This window comes from Sturnus vulgaris, chromosome 1, assembly GCF_052056855.1.
Source record: "Sturnus vulgaris isolate bStuVul1 chromosome 1, bStuVul1.hap1, whole genome shotgun sequence".
In the NCBI taxonomy this organism is placed as follows: domain Eukaryota; kingdom Metazoa; phylum Chordata; class Aves; order Passeriformes; family Sturnidae; genus Sturnus; species Sturnus vulgaris.
Window position 1 is genome coordinate 71,618,159 of NC_142243.1, and position 22,507 is coordinate 71,640,665.

At 44.5% G+C, this 22,507-nt stretch overlaps 1 protein-coding gene across 1 annotated transcript in view; it reads right to left on the minus strand.

Annotated features, from left to right (window-relative positions):
* Nucleotides 1-22,507, minus strand: part of BMP6 (bone morphogenetic protein 6) — an 88,212-nt gene that overhangs the window by 2,980 nt on the left and 62,725 nt on the right. The window contains exons 3-6 of the mRNA XM_014885833.2: nt 11,215-11,363; nt 9,882-10,079; nt 2,147-2,223; nt 70-180 (exon numbers count right to left, since the gene is read on the minus strand). Of these exons, the coding sequence (XP_014741319.1) occupies nt 70-180; nt 2,147-2,223; nt 9,882-10,079; nt 11,215-11,363 (535 nt within the window). The remainder of the gene's footprint in view (nt 1-69; nt 181-2,146; nt 2,224-9,881; nt 10,080-11,214; nt 11,364-22,507) is intronic.

Below are 22,507 nucleotides of genomic sequence, written 5' to 3' on the forward strand. Positions count from 1 at the left end.
AACTGAGACACTAGTATATTGTTTACAAAGTCACCTGGTAATTTGGCACCGAGCTGCCTGGAGACTTACCAGAGTTTGTACAATGGCATGATTGGTTGCGTTCATATGGGCGTTGAGTGGGAACGAGCACTCCCCATCACAGTAGTTGGCTGCGTAGCCCTTTGGAGCGATTATCCAGTCCTTTTTAGGGAAACAAACAGAATGTGGTTCAACAGACAACTGCATGCAATTAAGAGCAGCTGAAAATTTTCCACTAACTTCTTCCTTGAGGGTGAAAATATGTTTTCACTGAAACTGCTCAGGTTTTAGTTGGTTTTTTTTATTATTATTTTTGTGCACCATCACTTTTCCATGGACACACTGATTTTAATGGCCAGAGAATGGTACACATCTATGTACAGCTCAACTACACTTAACTAAGAGGGCTTTATCCCTGAAACTCTCACTGGGCTGCTGTGTAGGGATTGTGGTTTGGAGGCCTTTATGTTCCAACATTTCCTGCGGGCCCTCTGGCTGAAATACCTTTCCTAGGTTGAGTCACAGCCACAGCTGGTGTCCTCTCATGGAGAAAATCACATATAAGCAGGCACACAGGCACAATTCCACCAGGGAGCTCTGCAACAGGAATTTAAAACCCTAGTGTGCTGCCTCAGAGACAACCTAGCTTATACACTCTTACACAGGGATATTACTCTGCTAAAGACACTGTGGGAAATCTTAGCTATGTTAACAGCTTCTCCACATCTGCCAGACTCCTAAAGGAGGGGCAGGACAGGCAGCCTGAGCTGCATGAGCAAGCAGGTGGCCTCAATGGTAAACTGAATGCCCTGCTAGGCAAAGAGGAGACTCCTCACCAAAGGCTAATAAAAAAAATTGCAGCTTGTCTGCTGCTGACACCAAAAAGCCAAAGGAAAATTAAAAGCAGCATCACTTAACAAGAGACACTTGGCCTCCCTTGGTGTGGGGCTCTGCAGGTCACCCTGCAGAAGGATGTACTAGTATGTTTCAGGTACATCTATCGCTTAGGCAATTTCCACTCTACCTGACAGTTATTTGAGTCTGCCTGAATTTTGCTACAGCAGGCCTGAGCAGCCACGTAGTGTTGCTGCAGCTTTGCTAACCAAGTTTGTTCTGAAGGAAATAGCAGTGCTCAACAACTGCAGGGGGCTCTACCTTGCCTTGATCATCTTCCTACAAGAAGTAGAATTCCAACTCTTACAATGGGTCCTGCTGGTCTGTGGCCTTCATTTGGCAGCCTCTTACCTTTCTACAACTAAAAAAGTGAAGGTAGTGCCTTCAAGATCATGAACTTCCCACCTGGGATCCACTGCCTGCCCAAAAGCAGGGCAAATAATATAAGGAAGAGGTGGAAAGGCTGCTCAAGTGAAAAGCCACCCATAAGTAATGGGCAATGGAGACAGCACACAACCACAATTGCAGCTAGTGGGCTGGAGTTGACACATAAGCTACAAAAAATGCCGCTGTCCCATTTCATGTGTTGGGTATTACAGAAGCACCCTGAATTACAACCTCATACAAACATTAGCTGATAGAAATGGGACCTCCCTCACAAGTGTTGAATGAAAATGTTAAACGAAAAAAAATTAAAAAGCGGAGGTGAGGGCATTCTTTGAAGTGTGGATTGCACTATAGTCTGGACCTAAATAACTTACTCTAAACAACTTTCTGGCCTCATGGTGTTGCAACTAAAGTCAGTCTTCAGTCTACCTACCGCAGGCAGTGCTAATTGTAGGGCAGAGATTGTGGAGGATTTCAAACAATAGCCAAGGTTAAAATCAGGGTGATCACTAGAAAAAAATTTAGTTAAAATCACTGCTTAACATCAGATTGTTTTCCTTATCATTAGAGGTACACAGATATAAGCCCTTTGCCCGTACCGTGACTCCCATGAGTGACAGAGAATGACTGTATACTTGAGTCCCATAAAGTATCAAGCTTTCTCTGGGTCTTATCAAATGTCACAACTATCAATATTTATTTGCCCTTCTCTGTGACTGGTTTTAGTGAGGAGGCACAAGGGACATTTTAAAGCATAATGGCAAAGTCGAGTGGAATTACTGTGACACTGTTTAGATAACATTTCATAACAAAATGTCTGGTTTACCCAGAGAGAAACATCACACACCTGCCATCCCAAGTCTTGGAAGCTAACGTAAAGCTCATGCTTTCTGCACGCTGTTTTTAAGTCACTGCTGTTGTAATCTGTTAAAAGAAAAAGAGCAAAACAAGAATTTAGAAAGTAAAAGAGGCAGAACACTGCTGGAGGGCACATCTGGCCAGATGTGTGCATGCTGTGGGCTGAACAGCGAGAAGTGACGAGCTCCCTCAGCAGCCAAAAGGATAAGGGTGTTGAGGGACATCCAAAGCAGGGCTGAAGCTTTTAAAATGCCTGTGGGAATGGAGGAACCCAAGTAACAGTGACTCAGTTATAGTTACCTCAGCTGTCTTTAAAGTGCTTGGAAAATACCTCCAGTAAAGCGACTTTTAAAAAATAAATCTAGTCCTTCAGCCAGCATAGGTTGCATCCCCACTGGGTGCTCACACTCACCCCACCTCCTTGGCTCCCATTTCTGCCGTGTGCTGCCCCAGGTGGGGAGCTCAAGCTGCACACACTCACTGAGAGAGAATTACAGTCCCAGGAAGGTTAATCATCACCTTGTGCCCCTGCAGCAGTCTGCAGAAGTCCTCAAACAGCTAAGGTGTCCCATACACAGGGAAGCTCTGTCCTTGTGCCTTTCTATGCCTTACCCCAGCTTGCCACACATCTCATGTGACCCATGGCACCACCTCTGCCCTTGGACCTTTACAAACCATGCTCTGAAAAACACATTTCTCCTTTCCATAAACTGCTTATCTGCAGATGACACTGCACTTGACATGCTCTCACCATTCACTTACTTCTTACTGTCAATAAAAGTGGGGACACAGGATGCAAAGCCCTGACCAAGACCCCATGGCACAATGTAAGGGGATGTTTCAACCATGCAGAAGCTGCTCCTGATGATCCCACGAAGTACAGCTTTTGACAGCGAGTGGAATTTCCCATTTATATTTGGAAAGAGAGGCGGCTCAGCATGTGAACACCTGAAACCACAGTGAGCAGAGGAGCTGAGCTGTGACAGAGAGGCCTTTCACCTCCAGGTGGCTGCACAGATCCACCCTGATGGGTGGTTGCTGATTTTATCACACCTCAGGTGGCTGCTGGACCTCAGCAGAGCAGCCACAGAAACCACCCCTGCAGTGGGGTGACTTGGCCACCAGCTACAGCTGCTGATCCTGTGCTTTGCACCCGATGGTAGCATGAGAGAAAGAGATGGCAACAAATTCAGCCAAGCAGCTTAGGAGCCCAGGTCACCATCCATGGTTTCCTCCCATGCCTTTCCACAGGGGCCTTCTCCTCTCTCACAGCCCTCATTTGCAAGTAAAGGCACTCCTGTCAGCAGGCGGATGCCACAGGCTGATGTCCCTGCCTCCTGCTGCCCTGGACCTTTCAGCTTACCAGCCCTCTGGTGCCCCTAACATGGCTTGAAAGGGCACCCTCCCAGAGCAGCTTTCCCCAGATGCAGCAGCTGGGATAGAAAAATATTTTTAGTGATTTTTTCCTTGGCTCTGAATAAGCCTTTCTTTTTCTTCCCTCCAGCCCAATCCCGCCTCCCCCCCCCCCCCCCCCCCCCCCAAAGTTTGGGAACTACAAATGCAAATATTTATTCAAAAGAAAAACTATAATACTAAAAGCACATCCAACTGACATTAAGGGCAGCACAGCAGTACAGCTGGGTACAGTTAACACTGAGGGCTGAAAAAACCTTACACCTCAAACCCAGCTTCCCAACCACCAAAGATTAGAGAGTTGTTTTTAGAAGCAGTTGGGTTTTAAACTCTAAGGATTGCATTTCAGACTTTGAATAGCTTCGCTTCAATCACGGATTTAATCAGGTGAGCAGAGCTGGTTAACAGCCTGCTGCAGCATAAACATTCGCTCTTCCAGGAGCACGCGGTAGCAAGAACGGAGGCGAGTCTCTCTATTCAAGCTTTCCATTTTCAAACCAGACATACCCAGTAGAAACCAGGGTGTGGTGGTTTATTTCAGATGAAGCTTTCCAGTCCCTGGCTCAGCCCAGGAGCAAATTTCTAGCATGAGATGTTTCGAAATTATTTGGTCATAATGAGGGAAAAAAACCAAGAAGATACTTCTAGTGATCAATGGCTTTCATTAAAGCACCTGAAAACACAACTTCATTGTTCAATGGGAAATATATTTAGAGGAAAACCATCTGTATTTGACAGTGGAGTTGCTCTACTCACAACTGCGTGGGTAAAATGTTGCTACGTTCCAAATCCAGCTACAATTTACCCAAATCTGCTACAGGAAAGGGGAGAAGGCAAGGGAGGCAGAGAAAACAGGAGTGGGAAGGAAGGCTGCAAGCAATCACAAGTTTAAGAAAACACAGAGGTGGAAAAAAAGAGCTGCTTAACAAGCTACACCAAGCAGAACATGTTATGAACGTGTCCTCTCTCACACTACCCCCAAAAACTCGCCTCAGCTCACTGGTCAGAGTCACCTGATTCACACTCTGCATGGAGCCCTGGCTGCTCTCCATCCAGGGCAGATGCAGATAGCTCTACCTCCTCACTTGCCCAGCCACAGCCTTTGCTTTCCTAAATGTCAACACACTAAACATCCCCTCTCCCTGGCTCTACACTTTTCCCTGTTTAACCCTCACCACAAGATCCCCTGCCCTCTTTTCTTGTTAGGTGTTTGCCAACTATGTCTGCTTTATGGAAGCTATTTTAGCCTGACTTTAGGTAAGTCACAAACCTTTAAGCAACCCTTAGCTTTCTGAATTGGGGAAAACGATGCAGCAATACAGATGCACATAATCATGACCCATTCCCTACAGTTCGGGGCTCAGCATATGCCCTACACTGGACATACATCCAGCTATGGTCCTGAAAAGAAGAGGAATACAGAGTCACAGGGTTTTGGCAGTGAGCTAAAGCTCACTGGGCTACTGAAGTTGGCTTCCACAATATATTTTCTGCAAAGCCTGGAAAGCAGCATCAGCCACCCCAGGCCAGCACGCTCAGCTGTTTCAGCCCAAATTGCCACTCGAGGTGGTTTGCAGTGCAAGATCCAATTGCCAAGAGGCAACGGGATTTGTGTCCCTTCCCACCAGCCTTGCAGCAGGGAGCCAGGAGGGCCAAGAGCAGGCAGCCTGCAGTGGGGAGGTGCTGCAAACGATTGCCACAGGGCTGGCCCACACTGCCGTGGCACAATTGGCAGGGACTGCTCACCAGAGGCCTTCAACATCTCTGAGAGTTTAGGGAGCTGCTCTGGGAGCTCCTGTAGGCTTGTAGGCTCATTGTGGGTTTAGCAAAATTGTCTCTATTTTTTCCCCTGAACATACCAATTCAGAAACGCTAACTTGGCACTTACAAGGCACTGCATTTAACCATACTGCAAACAATTTTGTCTAAAACAGAGATTCAAAAAAAGCTTAAACCCCTAGTTCTGCACTTAAAAATAACTCCCGGAGCAGCACAGTTAAAACAGCACAGCTAAGACGGCTTGTCTCCGTGGTGTGCTTGCACTGAATGTTGTCTGCCTTCACCAGGACCTAAGTCTTATTTTCTGCAAGCACAGATGTTTCTCTTAAGGCTGGACACTGGCATGTGAGTTGCTGAAAAGGACGAGAGAACAGCCTGACCCTAATGGTCTTCCTCCTACAGATACTTACACATCCACCTTAGATTTCCTATAACCTCTCCCACGTTAAGTGCTGGCAAAGAACATATAAATATTTACTGAGGTTGATCCATCTGAGAACACCCTCGCTGCTCCCAAGGTGCCAGTTTACCAAATTCCACACAGTAATTAATTGCTTCTGTGATTCAAAATAGCTTTGACAGAGGTCTCCAAGGCCAGCCCCTTCTTCTTGGTGTTTGACTTCGGTGATTTGTCCGGATAAAGCTGGTGTAAACTGATCACACAGTTAATAACAGCCCACTTCACATGAAAGTGATCTGCCTGGGTGGGAAGAAGGGGAGATACCGTGCTGATGTAACATACATATGAAGGCACATACAGAAATGCTGGCCATGCTGCTCCAGTCTGCATCCAAACACTGCACTGAAGGCAAAACTCTACTGAAGGGAAGATCAGCTGTAGATAACAAAGTTTATTAACAAGGCCCTTGCCATCACAAAAGCATTTGGCCTTATTTGCCTTCAGTGTTCGTGAATGCTGCCCTTTGCAATATCTGGTTCCTGTACACACTGTCTCGTGCCATGCATGTCTGCTGGAAGGAAAGGCCACTTGAAGAGCCTCTCCAATTTTCTTGGAGCACCTCACATCAGTCCAGGGGGCATTAAAGAGAAAGACCTCAGAAGACACTTGGCTTGAGTTTCATTCAGAGCAGCAAGTGCAGCCCAAAGTCAGACATTTAAATTTTCTCAGTGAGGAGGGGCTGACAGGAAGGGATGTGCCTGGAGGCTGACTTGCAGAAGAGAAGGATTATCACTACTGGACAAGGAGACAGCCCCATGCAAAACCCATAAACCATGGAGTTGGCTGAAGGGCAGAGGTTCACTGCCTGTTATGCTGGACAGTCCCATCTCTTTGGTCAGCTGAGGGTCAGCACGAGTGTGAGAGCATGAGTTCAAGCCACTGCAAGATTCAGCTGAGCCAGGGCCTCCAGGTCCTGCAGGCAAGAGCAGAGAAACACCTGCACACTCCTCCCACCCACCATGTTCCTCCATGTCCAGGGCCAGACCTGGGATATGACTTCCCACCCCAGCAGATGCAAATACTCCCTTTTCTTCCTGCTCATCCTCCTTCTGCAGAAGAATTGAGGCTCCAGGAATGCATTGACGCAGGACTCCAAGTCAAAGCAGTTTATACCCGTGGGGGTTGCTCAGTTCTGCTTTATATAAGCCAGTGATAATTACGTGTTTAAAATAAAAGGAAATAAGCATTCTTGGCAAAAACATAAAGACCATCGAGAACCTTGTGCCACAGCTTTAGCATCTGAGCTCTTGGTACTGACTGCAGGACAACAACTGCACACCAAAGGGAGCAGAGTGGGGTCCCTTTGGGTCCCTTTTCCACACACAGCAGCACACCCTCACCTAACTCCCTGCCTCCCCAGGTCCAATACCAGCCCAGCAGCGCACCTCATGCACTCCAAACAGATTTAAATACTTGCCATATCTAGAAAGTAATTGGGGTTTTTTAAAACATATTGCCCCCAAACAACTCAGCAGCATCTTTTGGGAAAGGGGTTCCTCTTCAGATTAAAAAAATAAAACCTTGTGTATTGATTAACGTAGAGGAAGGAAGTTGCAATCTACAAAAAAACCCCATCAAAATCAAAACCTGCCTTGCTTTGCAGAAGAGAAAATGCTCTCAAGCCCTGGTAGGGAGCACCAATCCTAGCTTGAGGAAGAGCACAGATCAGAAATCTGACAAGATATGACACACAACAAGAGAAGAAGATACACAGGCGAGGAGAGACACAGAAGGGAACTGCAGCATCCCAGTTCTGCACCCACTTTGGGTCCAGATGCATCAGGGCACCCTCAGAAGACCTAGGCAGTCTTCAGGATAATCCCTGGGCTTGCCTTCTGCTTCATCCTGGGGCAAACGTTTCCTCATGCCCACCACGCACCAAGATTTTTTTATCCTCACAGGTTAAAAAAAAAGAAAAAAAGCCCTGTGATCTGTAATGTTAAAAACACTTTCTGGTCATTGGTGCCTCTTGGGCTGTTAAATCAACCACTTCTTAAAGAGAACAGAGTCTGAGAGTGTCACACTTAGAAAGGAAAACAAGATGATGTAGTCTCTTTTCTAAACAGAGAAACCAACCAAACATACATCTTAACTTTAAATTCCCCTCCTTTCCCCTGCCTTAAATCCACAGTCTCAACTATACCTTGTTGACTACTGCGTTGCCAAATTCCAGGTTTTAAATTAAAGCTGGCCCAAAAAAAGCCCTCGAGACCACAGAATGCCAGCTATTTTCCCTTTTTGTCATTTTAGAATTTTATGACCTGATGTGTGGTGTAGTCAAGAAAGCAGCGAAGTACAAATGGCCCTTTTTGCCCAACATATCTGCTCTCTCTGGGGCTTTGAGTCACATCACCTGATTTAATAGTGTGAAAATTTTGTTTTAGCACCGTGAAGTTTGCAGAGCCAGGGAGAAAAAGCTGGAGCTTATCCTGACTCCAAGTGTCACTAGCACCACAAAACAAGGCAGCAAGTAACTTTCCCAAAGCACCGTGAATGCATTAAAAAATTGGCTCTCGTGAAGGGAGCTGAGCCTACCTAAGTGGGACAACTGCCTGCATAACAGCTGGGCTTACAACACCCAGCTGAATAAACTACCTGTGCCCTTGGCAAGCTCATCATGCAGGAAAGTAACTCAGTACGATGCCCAGCTTTAAAACTGCAGTGTGGAAACCTGAAGGAGGACCAAAGCAGGTCCTTAGGTCAAGAACTTAGATCCCCGGAAGGTGTTCCCATGGCAGATTAGATGATAACTCCTCCAGAAATGCCACTCTGGCACTGACCTCAGGGAGGTCAGGCTGCAGAACTAGGTTGCTCCTCCTGCCCTTAAAATCCATGAAGGGACATCTCACACCCAGCCGAGTTTGGCACTTGCATGGCATGGCACAGAACTCACAGCCATGCTGCAATGTGCACCACAAGGACATGCAAAGGCCACTAGTGGCCAACTGCTGTGGCACACGCTAGCCCAGAGGGCAAGTCCATCACCACAGTGGGCTGCAGGAATTGAGCTGAGTCAACACACTGCCATGCACAAACCCTGGCTGCCAGCCCTGGAAGGGCTCCCAGCCTGGCTCTGCTCCCTGCAGCATGGAGCCACCTTGGGTGCAACTGTGGCTCACCCACAACCTAAGCATGCAAGAGCAGGGAGCAGCCTACAGATTCCCACCAGCTAAGTGTCAGCAATTCTGGCTCATCTCCCTCTGCTGTGTTTGGACATCGACTAAAAAATACAGCTACCTCTCTTCCTTGGGGCATAGTCATTTCTAGACATGGGAAAAGCAGGGATCCTATTGGAAACGAAGGGGGCAGCATAAGCAAATTAATCAAACAATTTGGAATAGACTGAAATATTTGCAAGGAAAAAAGGTACTCGGTGGATGAAGGGCTTGTAGCACTGTGCTGATGGAAAACAAACAAGACTTAGAAGACAGAAGACTCAGTTTTTGCCAAAATGTCTTTGTTACCCTATTACCCCACCAGTCCACAACAGCACTCACAAGGCTGCTGTACAACACCTGCAATATGCAACCTCTCCACAGGAAAAAGGCAAATTTCTTTGCCTGCCTGGAAAGGTACTTCACCATGTATACACTGATGTTCTCGCAAGATTAAAAAAAAAATAAAGCATCTCGTGCTGTTCTTCCATGTTTTTTCCAAAGAAAACTGACAGGACTCTGCTGCGAATACGTACATGCAACACCATAATCTCAATGTATACAGAGATAGAGTCTTTTAAATACTTCATTTCACAGGGCATAATTCTAGACAAATACTGCATAGCAAGCAACCTACAAGCACAAGAGTTGTGGTTAAAATTCCTCACCACGTTGAATTCAATGGATGCAACTTCCCATGGAGGTCTGGACTCCATGCTGGATTCAAGAGGACTCCTGTAAGTTTCATTGTGTGAGACCTCCTCTTCCATAGCCTTGCAGATTAATCTATTCCCCCAAGGAAGAGCATCCCACCTCACAACCTCCTTCTTACTTCTGCCCTCCAAAGCAACCAGAGCCATTACAAGAAGTCATCTCATCTTGTGCTGCATGATTGATGACCCGTGTTCCATGATTACCTGTGACACTGGACACCCTGGAAACGTCCTGGCTCTGTGTGGAGCGGTTTCGGCTCTGCTGCCTGCGCCTGCTGGTCGCCGACCTGGTGGTGCGTAGGTGAACCTCGCTCACTTTGAAGAAGGCCACCATGAAAGGCTGCTTGTCATAAGGGCCATCTCGCCCTACCAGCCCTGCTTCTCTAGGGTTTACACTGAAACCTTCAAGCCAAACAGAAAAGGGAGAAAAGTCAGAGAAACGGTGCAGTTGCATCGCTCCTTTCAGCAACCTGGTATCCTCATAGGCAGCGTGTCCTCTCCTCTTGCTCATATTCTTCTCTAAACACCAAACATTCCTTTCCAGACACCATGGCCTATAGACATTTTTATGACAGCACTCCACCCATGCTGGACAAGACTTCACTGCAGCATCTGATTCCTTGGTTCCCCTTTGGCATCTCTAGTCCCATTTTGGCAGTAAAGTTATATAGATAGATATGTAAAACACTAAACTCAGATGTGTCATGAAATTAGTCCTGCTGCCTGTGAAATACAAAAAGCACACATGAAATTAAGGAGACATCTAGGGACAGCAGAGGGCAAAGAGATGGGCTCTCAGCCCAGTTGGGGAGGTAGAGGTTGGCACTAATATTTCTTTAGGGAGGAGTGGACAGCCCCTCCAGTCTTACTTGACATCACAGGTGTACCAAACTCCAGCATGAAGCAATAGAAAGAAAACTATATTGGAGACTGGTTCCTATAGAGGACAGATGTCACTGTCACCTTCTGCTCATCTAAATCCTCTCAATTGCTTATCTTCCAACACTCAATTTCATGCTCTTTTGCAGTCTCTTCTTTTCCACCTTTCAAAGTTTCTGTAAGCTGTGAAATGCTGCCATAACAGCTGCCCCACACAGTGACCACATAGTTTCTCCAGCAGTGCTCCCACATGAGCTTTGATGAGATCCACAGCAGCCAGAAGGGCTGACATAAACCCACATGGGAAGGTACATACCTCTGCCTTTTCTCTTCCTCTCATCTCTACACCTCACCCCACGTGGCATCCCTTCTACCTCCAGCCCAGAAAATGGGGCCCTACCCAAACACATCTCCACCAGCTGATCCTGGTACTGTCAAGGCACCCCTGACCTCACTTATGGGGAAAGACATGTCCATCACAGGAACACAGCCAGGACAGTCCACCACGTGTGCCCTGAGACATTTTGCTGGTAGTATTGGCTACAGCTGAAGGCAGAGAGCTCACTGTGCCCCATCCCAGCTGAGTTCTGTTAGCACCACTTGGAGACAGCATCCCAGAGGCTGAGGGGTCACTCGTGTCACCTGGCCCATAACCTACCGTCCCGGGTCACCACGCTCAGCTGCAGCCCCATGTTGTGCTGGGGGTTCATCACCCACATGTTACTGGTGGCAGTGACATCGAACTCCAGCCAGCCCTCCTCCGACGCCCACACCGCCCGTGTGTCCAGCAGAAACAGGTCAGAGGCCCTGCAGAGAAGGGTAAGGACAAGATTGTGAGGTTGGGGATTCTCTCTCCTGGTTTTTGCAGTTACAGAAACAACATCTGAAATAGTTCTGTCAATGTCTAAAACAAAACATCTCAAATCTGCCTGTTTATATCCAGAGTTTTGCCATGAGATGCACGTACTTCTACACAGGAAATTCAGGATTATAAAGGTCTTCACCATTTTCTAAGAAGGAGGAAAGCAATCCTGCTCCTCAGGACTGTCCATTTCTCCACCACCAAGGGATTAGTAAGGTACTCTTCTTCCTGAAGAGTGTACTGCTAGCCTGGCATTACTTCATTCATACATTTATTACATTCATAGCCAGTGGAACCACCAGGCACTCAATGGCTTTCGACAGGGGTGTCATGGTTTAAGCTCACCATACACAAACACAGGCTTACCTCAACTGACCAAAATAAAGAACCAAATAAACAACTGGCCAAGCATCAAACAGTGAAGGAAAATGGACATCTAAAGGCCTCTAAGGACATTTTTCTGAGGTTTATCAACAAGGATTGGATGCCTTGTTCCAAAGCTGCGGGTCTTGCATCACCTTCATAGGCTTCAGCTTCAAATGTTTTTAAGTCAATAACTTTTTTGCAGCACCAAGTACTCACCTAAACTCTATTCAATGAAAACAGCTGCAGAGGCACCCAGAGAAATCCCATGTAAGTTTTTTTACTGTATTAGAGATGTAACTTTCTGCTGCAAGAAAGCTACAATTCCTACCCCTTTATCTGTGGCCATCATCACAAAATGGATACCAGGTATCAATCTCATCTTCATCTCTTTTCCTCACTGGATTTTTTTCTAACAATGTGAATGAGGAAACAGGGTACCTGTCTCTCCTACCTACCAAAGGTTAAGTTCAGGAAAAAAATTTTGATTGAGTTACATTTTATTTTTGGCCAACTGCTATGTCATACTGCCCAGCAGCTTGGTTTGCATGAGATCACACATGGAAAAATAAGCACTTAAGTGTACTAGAGCTCCTAGTGCAGCTATTTTTACAGCATGGAGGCTTTCCTCCACCTCACTGGTAGCTGCACACTGTGGTTGACTCAGCAGCCTTTCCCACAGGAGTCTTTGCCACCATTCCTCCAGCGGGAAGAGGGCTCAGGATCAACTCTGACCTTCACCTCCAACAGCAGCAAGCAACTACAGCTGGTCAGCTGCTACAAGTTTTGGAAACCTTGAGAGATTTGGGCTTTCCCAGGCAGGGTATATAAACTGAAATGTTGCTTAAAGGCAGCTGCAAACAGCAGCTGCAGCTGTGACCACTCTTTCCCACTCCAATTTTAAGAGAGGAATGAACTTCTAGATCATTCCCACCTCTGAATATGACTAGAACATTGGGCCTCTCCAATGCTTGAAGTCAACTATATCTGAAAAGGGGTTTTCCTCACACCTGTTCCAACCTTCCTCTCAGACCAGTTGCTTCCTGATCTCTGTATTTTGTAAATCCTCTACACAAGGAGCTCTGTAAGAGCAAACCTTCCTAAATATTGAAACACACACACACATAGGAGTAGTCAGGTCTAAAAAAACACGAAGAGGAGGTTGAAAGTTTACATTCCCCACTGCATTGACCTTTAGGAAGGCACTTGGACATCAGAGAGCTGTAAAGCCAAAATGGTCCACATGGCATCATGTAGCCCATTCCCCTGAACTCCAGGCAGGATCACCTACATCCATGTTGTTCCTAAGAGATGTTTGCCTGACATGATCTAGTATACCTCCAGCCTCAGGAACTCTCTCATCTTTCCAGGAAATCGAATGGGCTTTTTGTGACCTTTTTTCCCCCTCCTCTATTATCTGACTTAAATGTCTCAGCAATATCCCCTTCTTATTACAACATTATCTTCAGTCTCTCCTTAACAAGCACTGTTTTATTAACTTTGACTTGTCTCGTTGCTTTTTATTGACCCAGCTCAGATCAAGACCTCACTGATACTGAGTATAGTGGAAGGATAATCTTTATACTTCTCACAGACTGTGCCTCTACTCATAGGCCTCAGAATATGATTTTGGCTTCTTCACAAAACTCACACTGTTAACTCATGTTCACCTTGTGATCTACTATAATCCTTAGATTTCACACTGCTGAACTGCAAAGGACACATCCATTCCCTAGGGTGTATCTACATCAATGATTTTTCATGTCCAAATGCAACTGTCCTTTCCACCAAATCAAATTTCCTCCCACCCCACCTCAGACTGAACCTCCACAATTTTTAGATTACTTAAAATACAGACTTGCCTTCCGATGGGTATCCTCCATTTTAGTGTCCTCCACAAACATAATAAGAAAACTAGCTGACCAAAGAACAATTCTACCAAACAAGAATGAGTGACTTTATCTCAGCCTCTCCCTCTCTCTTTGGAAAGACTTTAATTCCTTTGTAAAATGAAAAAAAAATGAACCATCGGGCTTTCCAGTCTAGTTAAGTCTCTGCAAAAAGTCTCAGACAGGACTGGTTTTCAATCAGCTCTGCTATTCAGATGGCTTTTGCATTGTTCAACTGGGTGAAGCCAATGCTGAAGGTTGACCCCACATGTATTTTAGGGCACAGTGGATGTGTAGGCAACACATCTGAATACCTTTTCTTTAAGGCTCTTTTCAATCAATATTTGTCGCCCAAGCCTTAGCAGGCTGTGCAGAACTGCATATCATTACTAGTTTCCATTTTGGCATGAAGGTTTTAAAAAAATATTCAGTCATTTATATCCAAAGACAAAATTAGGGAGAAAGAGGAGGGAAAAAAAATAAAGAATTTACTAATATAAAAAAATCTCTTAACTATGTGTCTTTAACCAGTCCTTTATATTTTTCAGAGCAGAAATCTTATATGTCCCTCCTCCCTTAAGAAAATCACCTCAAATTTGGCCAAGCAGTAAATACTTGAAAATTGCTGCCCACAAAGGCTCAACAGAGATTCAGCTCTTAGCAACAAAATCCTCTGGACTTTTTGCATGCAGGGAGCATACTTTCTCCTCATTTCCCCCTTGGTAAACCAAATACCATGAATCACCTGAGGAGAATCTGCTCTCTCCTACAGCCACGTGGCTCAGAGATGCCCCTGATACTCCTGCAGAAAAAAGCCATATGATGTCTGATCTTGAAATGGAAACTGGGAAATCTCCCAGACTAGCCTCTGGTCAAAGGGAAATAGGAAGGAAAGTCAAAGGGAAAGAATATCTCATCTCAGTCCCTGGTCAAAGGGAAAGAATATCTCACTAGACAGGGAAAGGTAGAGGGATTTTAGCAGTCGTGGGGGACACAGAGACATGCAAGGACTAGATGGAGAGACCTTGGATAAAAAACTTGCAGAGAAAAAGGGATCACAAAGATTTTCATCTGCACAACAAGAATGAGGCCTTATTGCCATGTCCAAAAGAGAAATAGTTTAGGAAGCAGTTAAACACTATACAGAACACCATTACACATAAGTTGATGCAAGCCCACAGTCGAAGCAGAATTTAAGAGTGGACAAGAAAGTGAGAAACGGATCACATAGTGAGCAAGTTACACACAACAAAGTATTGAATTTCTAGTCATTAAGTGATCTGCACTGATCCTGTGCAGTGAGGCAGGCAGTGGCATTCCAAAAGGAAGCAGCAACTGTGAATGTGGTCACATTCATGGAAGGGTGTCTGGAAGCTTCAGCTTTTGAGAACAGAGGCAAGATGGAACCTGAGGGAAACAAGAAAAACTAGAAAAATAAAGGCTGGAAGAAATTTTAAGCCAGCATCACTGAAGAGAGAGGAAGAAGTATCTGCTCTCAACATAGGCTGAAGAAAGCAGAGTCAGTCCAAAGGTTTCATGCCCAAGCAACCCCAGATGTCAAGGACATCACAGGTCCTCTAGCACCTCCATAGGACTTTAAAATTCAGCATACAGAAGATAAATTTCATCACCAAAACAGGCAGCTTCTTACCATACTTCCTGTCTAAACCTGCCTCTGGGTTTTTACACAGCTACTGCCACCTCACTGTCACTAATGAGCCCAACAGTCTCATCTTCATTTTCAGTGTGCTTGACCATCTGGATGAGTCCAGTTACTGATTTCCATAGGAAGGCTGCTGCAGGCATAATATGTATTAACCTTTAATAATAAAAGGGAAGCAAGAGAATGGGAGAAACTGAGGTGATGAGCTGAAACAACATTCCTGATACAAGAGAGGATATTAAATAGGAAGATGCAAATTAGAGACTCCCAAGTTGAAACAGGAGGTCTTTGTACTGCATCACAGCCCTGAAGTACAGCTCAAGTCTCAAGAAGTAAATGGGAGTGTTTCCATGGCCTTTGGGAGACTTTGGAGAAGGACAGAGAAGCAAAGGTCAACACAGCAATCACAAGTGGCTGCAATAAACAGAACAGAGTACACAGTTTACTGGAGGAAATATGGCCCGTGTAATTCAGAAGGCAGGATTTAGCTCCAGTGTCCTCAGAGAGCAGATTTGTCAGATATAAATATCAAATATAGCTACTATTCTTAATGCCAGCATCCCAACCATGTGCTCAGGGCATTTATAGGAGAAACAGCTTGCATTTAACTTCAGTGCTTTTCCCCCCTTAGATAAATATTTTTTTAACTGAAACCTCTGTGTAAACCTTTCAACAGAATGTCTCTGGGTGTTAATTCTCTTTAATTAAACACTAATTAAATTAGAATTCAGTCAAATTAGTAACCAGGTCAAGTGGTTTCTCTTAGATACTATACTTAGTGAAATGTTCACATTAAAATAATTTCTGTGTTCTGGATACACATTACAACATGGAACTTTGCTACAGGAAAAACACCAAAGCTATAAAAAGCTAAATTTAAAGAAGCATCTGTTGAACTACTTTTTTTTTTTTTACTTTCCCACCCTCCCTGGCCTTCTTCCCCTGAGCAGACAGAAGTTTTAGCAGGGAGACAGTGAGAACAAACAGAAATCTCACCTTCCAAATGACCAAGTTAAAGGTCTCGTATTTTAATTACATGTCTTGGAACAACATTTTTGGCCCAACTTCAAAGCTTGCAATTACCCAGGTGTTTAAAGGATTGTTACGCATCAACAGCCATTTACCAAAGCATTAATTACTATAAGTCTCTAAAACTTTCCTCGGCTCAACCTTTTTGTTTACTTTCCTTCAAAGACAAGTTGACATAATGGTCTAGACTGCCTAGCAGCAGTTTCTCAAAAGGGAATTTTGCACAGAAGTGTGTGCATTTTAATTAATACACTTTCTAAATACTCCTCTGCATACCTCAGGATCAGCGTCTTTAGTTTGCAGTGACATCAGCTTTCTGTAAAAATTATCCTGCCTATAGCAAACTAGCAAGATTATTTGTTCTTATCTACTTTCAACGGGCAAATAACTCTTAGCCACAACTGGCTCGGTCTTACAGAGTTGGATGAAGCTCCACACAGATAAAACTTTGAAACTGCAGCCTTTTCAGACCTGTAGATCTCCCATCTTGTAAGCACTACTTCAGATTTAAAAGTGTTTATTACTTATAGAATGGACCCTATGTGGATCTCCCACGGCACGAGGTACTGCCAAGAGATGCAATACAAAACCTTAACAACTTAGTGTATCTAAATGACCAGCACTCAAAAGATTTAACAGCAGAAAAAAAGATTCAACAGCATAGAAAATTTAATTTATCTGTGCTCCCCTGTACAGAGAGCCTCAGGCAGGGGAATGCCAGCACCTGGAGTGAGCTGCCATGGAAAACAAAGGCAGTCTCTACTGTTTCATGATAAGTGAGTCTCAGTTTAACTGTCCTGAAGAAGCAATGCTCCTGTGGGTCAGAAGGCCAGGAGAGATGTACACAGCCTGTAAGAGTTTCTTAGAAACAAGGAAGGAAATATGAAGGAATGTCAACCCACAAATGAAGTTGCTTCCAAGGTGGAAGAGAAGACCAGCAGCTTGGCACTGATTTGCAAGGACTGAGAGCCAGCAGAGGAAAAAAATCATGGAATGGAGACATTAGGACATTCTGGAGGAGGTCTGCAATTCAGCATAGGGAGGGGAAAGCCATCCTGGATGCATCCAGATGTGGAAAAGCACAAGAAGGAGTGCATAAGCTCAGCCTCGCACCTCCACTGCTTCGTGTAACGAATGAGTAACTCTGTGCTGAAAAGGCTGTTCTGTAACACGGCATCCATTGCCCCTGGCACTGAAGTCTCCCAGGGCAGAGGGTTAAATCTTCCAGACTCACCAGAGAGCAGCAGGGTGAAACCCAGGTTTCAGAGCTGCCTCTGGCAAAGAGTGGAAAATCAGAGCCCAGAGCTAGAAGACACCAAGACTATCAGAAGTTCAACCTACAGGTCCATGATAATCCCCAGTAAAGTCAACACAGATATCTTCTGGGTGCAAAGGTGTCCCAACCCATTCAGCTTAAGGTCTTGAGCGTTACAGATCTGAGGAATGACTATTCTACCAACTGGAACAGTTAAAGAAAAGAAAAAAATCATCCCAAGTCATAGGAAAAAAAATGTATTTACCTTTTTTTTACTTTTTACTACAATTCTGCAAGAAAAAGGGGTATTCCAGCTGTAGTGATGGCTATAGTACTACACTTCAGCGTTTAATTGCAGTTTAAGGCATGAAGATGGGGGAGAGGACAAAGGGGTGGTATTTATCTTTGTCCATTAAGTAAAGAAATAAGGCATTCATATGGCATTCTTTAGTTTAGCTAGAAAATGCCAGCTGGTTATGGAACCAGTATGTTTCACTCAGAATAACTCTGACTTTCAAACTACTCTAAACCAACCAGCATAAAACACAACAAATCACATACCCACAGTGGGAGCTGAACTGAGATGCGGGCAGATGCCTCTCTATAGCATCATGGAAACAGCTCTACCATATACAAATATATGCACACTATATACAAATCTGACCCCAACTTGAAACAGATTGATGCTAGCTTTGTCATTTGTATTACACAACCCATTCCAAAACCCAGTTGAGGAGGGTTATTTATTTTCTAAGCTATAAACACTGCCGTTGAATCAATTTGCCCTTTAGATTAGAAGCTCGGATCGCATTTGTATAAATATCCTGTTGCAAAGAGGAAGACTTTATTACCACTATAACTGGCAGCTAAAACCAACAAGCGCCTTAACCCTTAAGGAATTGTGATCAGTAGAGCAGGAACATGGTCCCCAGGCAGTTGCTCTGCCGGGCACATTTATGTCCACATGTGTCTTTTCATGTAGGAGGAATCTTCCTGACCATCATGTTCCCATATTTCATTCTGGGTGCAAACGAAACTGTTTAATAAACTGACCATTAACATACCGTATCTTCCTTTGATCACTAACACAGGCCACTGTGTTTTTCATAGATCAGTTGTTTGGACAGTGTGGGAGTGTTTTGAGGTCTACATTAGCAGGATATTTACACTTGAAAACATACTGATGATCCAAACCAAGGACTAACATCTTTGATCAACCATAAACTGCCTTCCCTAGTCCTGACCTGACACCCCTCTGGGTGAGGGCATGGAATTTTCGAGAAAGGAACTGTTTAAATAATGATCTGTTTTCAGGGACAAACTCATTTCTTCCCTTCCCTTGTAAAGGTCTTGTTTACATGGCATTCCACTCCCAAGAGGTACCAGAAAGCATAGACGGCTTTGCTGGTTCTTCCACAAAATCAGTCCTGCACTTCAGACTCAAGCCCAGGTGCTGGGTTTAGCTGTGCATTGGTACCACACAAGGGAGGAAAGTTGAGGCTGTGTAGCTCCTGCCTGCTGAAATTAAACAGTCTGTCAGATACAGCCAAGGTAGGACAAGCACCTGGAAGCTGACACTGCTTGCCTTCCTAAACTGGTGCTTTGACAAAGGTTCCTGTTTTCTGCATATTCCAAAGGAGACAAAAAAAGGAAAAAAAAAAAAAAGAAGAAGAAGAAAAAGATCCCACCCTAGTGTTCAAACAGCTCAGTCTCTTAAAACTCTGGAGGTCAGAAGCTGAAGGGCAGCAACATCTGCCAGATGTATCGCCCATGCCCTCTCCCAGCATCAGCCCCTACAACCCACAGCCTGTTTGAAAACCCAGTCATCCTCCTCAAAGCAATCCAGATGTCACCTCAGCCCTGCCTGGTGAAGCCTCTTCTCCACACAATCCAAAATGCATACCACTGATGGCCGACCACAAGTTTGTCCCATCCATCCTGAGGATTTCATTAATCTCCTCGCAGCGTCCCACTGACAGCTCCAGCAGTTTGTGTTATGACAAAACGTGGCCATTAACCACAGCTTGGTTAAAAAACAAAAGCTTAGTTTCTAGGCACTATTTTTCTTACCTTATGAAAGGGTGGAAGGAATGGGGAGATGAAAATATTACTGACACAAGTGAGTCAGTATTAAAAATGTTTTCTTTTTTGAGAGAGAATGTACATAGACCACACTGTCCTCAATGTGAGTTTCACTGTCTGGAGCCCCCACAAGTATATTTTTCATATTTCTGATGGGACAAAATCACATTTCTGCCCAGAAGGTTTATGCTATTTCAATCAGCATTGATCTCTGATCATTCGTGCTCTCTTTCTATAAATGTCTGCCTAGGAGACAGCCTCAAATGGGCCCATATAGTCCCTGATATTAGCCTTGTCTACAGGGCAAGAATCAGTTTGATAATTCAGTAACTGGCAGAAATGTTAGCCTCAGGCTTGGTTCCATTTTTAGCCATCAGGGAGCAGCCAGCAATGCCTCGCGAATCCGTGCAGCAGCGCACATCTGGGCTGGAGTCACACGCTCATGCTGTTACTGTCCAGATGAGCTTTTTTTTCCCTTTGCTCAAGTTATACTGAATTAAGCCACTTCATTACACTTAATTGGAGCCAAGGGATACTTCCAGGCTCTGAGCTTTGGTGAAGATTTGTATTTACTGAAGATTTCTCTTATCTCCTGCCCTGCCAAACTCGTTTCTTTGACAGATGCAGGCAGGATCCTATTTCTTTATGTTTTTCCCCCAGAGGTGCATGCTGCCTTTCCCTTGTAAACTCCTGGTTTAAATCTATACATGCCAGCTGCCCTCTTAAGAATCATTTGTGCCCAAAAGTATTTTAGTAGCTACCAATAATTGCCCCAGACAACTGTTAATCTCATAAAAGCCAAGATTAACATGGTGTTTTTGAACTTTCTCTGAAGACTGCAAATTTTAACTGAACAAGCACCTTCTGCAGCCCTTAGAGACGAATTTTCCTGACCAGAAGGAATATTTGTCAGCACAAAAAGATGGAAAAAGGTGTGACATCAACTCCTCTCTCTCACCTGCCAGCTCACCAGCTAGACTTCAAGATCTGTACAGACTCCTCATGCAATAAAATGACATAAAATGTCAGGAAATATCAAGCTGTTAGTCAAAATTGTTAATCTAAAGGAAGTGTGACAGAACTTTTTTTAGTAGTTTTTGGTTTTTAAGTCAAAGGCAGCTGTTATATTCTGGGTCATAAGATGTTTTCTAAAATTCAATAGAAGCCTCTCAACTATTTAGCAAGTTCCTTCAAAACCCAGTGCTTCCTTTTCCTTATAATTTAACCTTCCAGTGTTCTGAACTGGAAAAGAGAACATTGTATTCCAAATTAATCCACTGAGACAAGAGGGGAGAAAATAACATTTTGAAATTTTTCCCCCCAGTAAAAAGCAAGTAAGCAAATGGATGATCAAAACCCACAACCTCTCAAATAATAGTTTCTTCAGGCATACTAGAACAATCTGAGGCACTTTTCCCCTCCATGCAGAGATATTAGAGAACAGCTAAATACAACTTTTTAGTATTTGTTTTCAAGAATGTTTACAGGCCAAAGTCCACCCAGGTCACCCAGTGAGGGTGAATGTTTGAACCTATGGCAGCTGTAGCCAGTGGAGTCAGACCTCATATGAATATGCAATATGCAGCTTCTACTATCTTAACTCCTTTAACATCTGCATATTTTTAATATAAAGGGGAAAACTAATAAATATATATGCACTTTTATACACAGATATGTACAGAAAATACAAGCCTATCCATGTATTCATAGAGAAGCACACACTTTCAAATATGATTTTATATTTTACACATACATGAAAGAGTCCTTTAAGCTGAAAGGAAAAAAGAATGGAAAAGGACATGTCCTTTCTACAGCTGCAGGAATCTGTGAGCCACATCTTGCCCACCTCTGTGAGGATGATGTGACAAGTCATCTGAAGCACAAAATGCTTTAGCCAAATGTCTCCCTCCTTCCCACCAGTAAAAGTAAATAAATAAAGCAGGAAAAGAAACAAAAAGGGAGCCTTGAGGGACTGGATGAGTCAGAGGTTAGTAATGAACTACAGACACTCATCCCTGGGTCAGCGGTTCACGCCTAGCCCCTGTCAGGAGGGACAGGGAATTGCTGGCGGTCTGGCCTGGAGGAAGCTGCCTTACAATTCCCACTCCCAGCGGTGGAATCCCCTCAGCGTGGCCACCAGAAGCAACAGAAGGAACGTGGCAGAAGGGCATAGAAAGACCCAAAATACTCGACAGCTCCTGGAGAGAGACCACCCTGCTGATCCCCACCCAGGTGCTGCTGTCTCTGCTCTGTCCATGGAGAGGTCTCTAGCACCCAGGGATGCCCAGGACATGCAGATGCCAAAGGACACGTGGCACAGCTTTGCAGTGCAAACCCATTTTGGCATGCTTCTGGTATAGTGTGTGAAACAGAGATACGAGGTCTCAGCATCATTGTTGCACACAGCCACTTTCAGAACAGAGAGTTTGTAAATTTGTTAGGAACACAGTATACTAAAGGCCATATCCTGTACTTTATCCAGTACTTTATTCTCTTTCCCACATTGCCTTGCTTGCTCAGTTTACTCCGAAAAAAAAGTTATATCCACATAAAAGTTGACAGTTCTCCTACTCTGAGCCCTGCTTCGGTGACTATCACAGAGCAGCGTATCAACTTCTTCCACAGACACTTGGCAGAGCTTTTCTTCCTGCTCCAGCGGTGGGATCTCTACTTGTGAAATCTGAAGCAGCCCAGCATTCACCATATCTCCTGCAATGTGGCTCTGAATGAACAATACATCTAACATCTACGAAATCTGCATGACTGTCTGGACTTTGATCAGTTCTTCAAGTGGGCATTGATGTAACA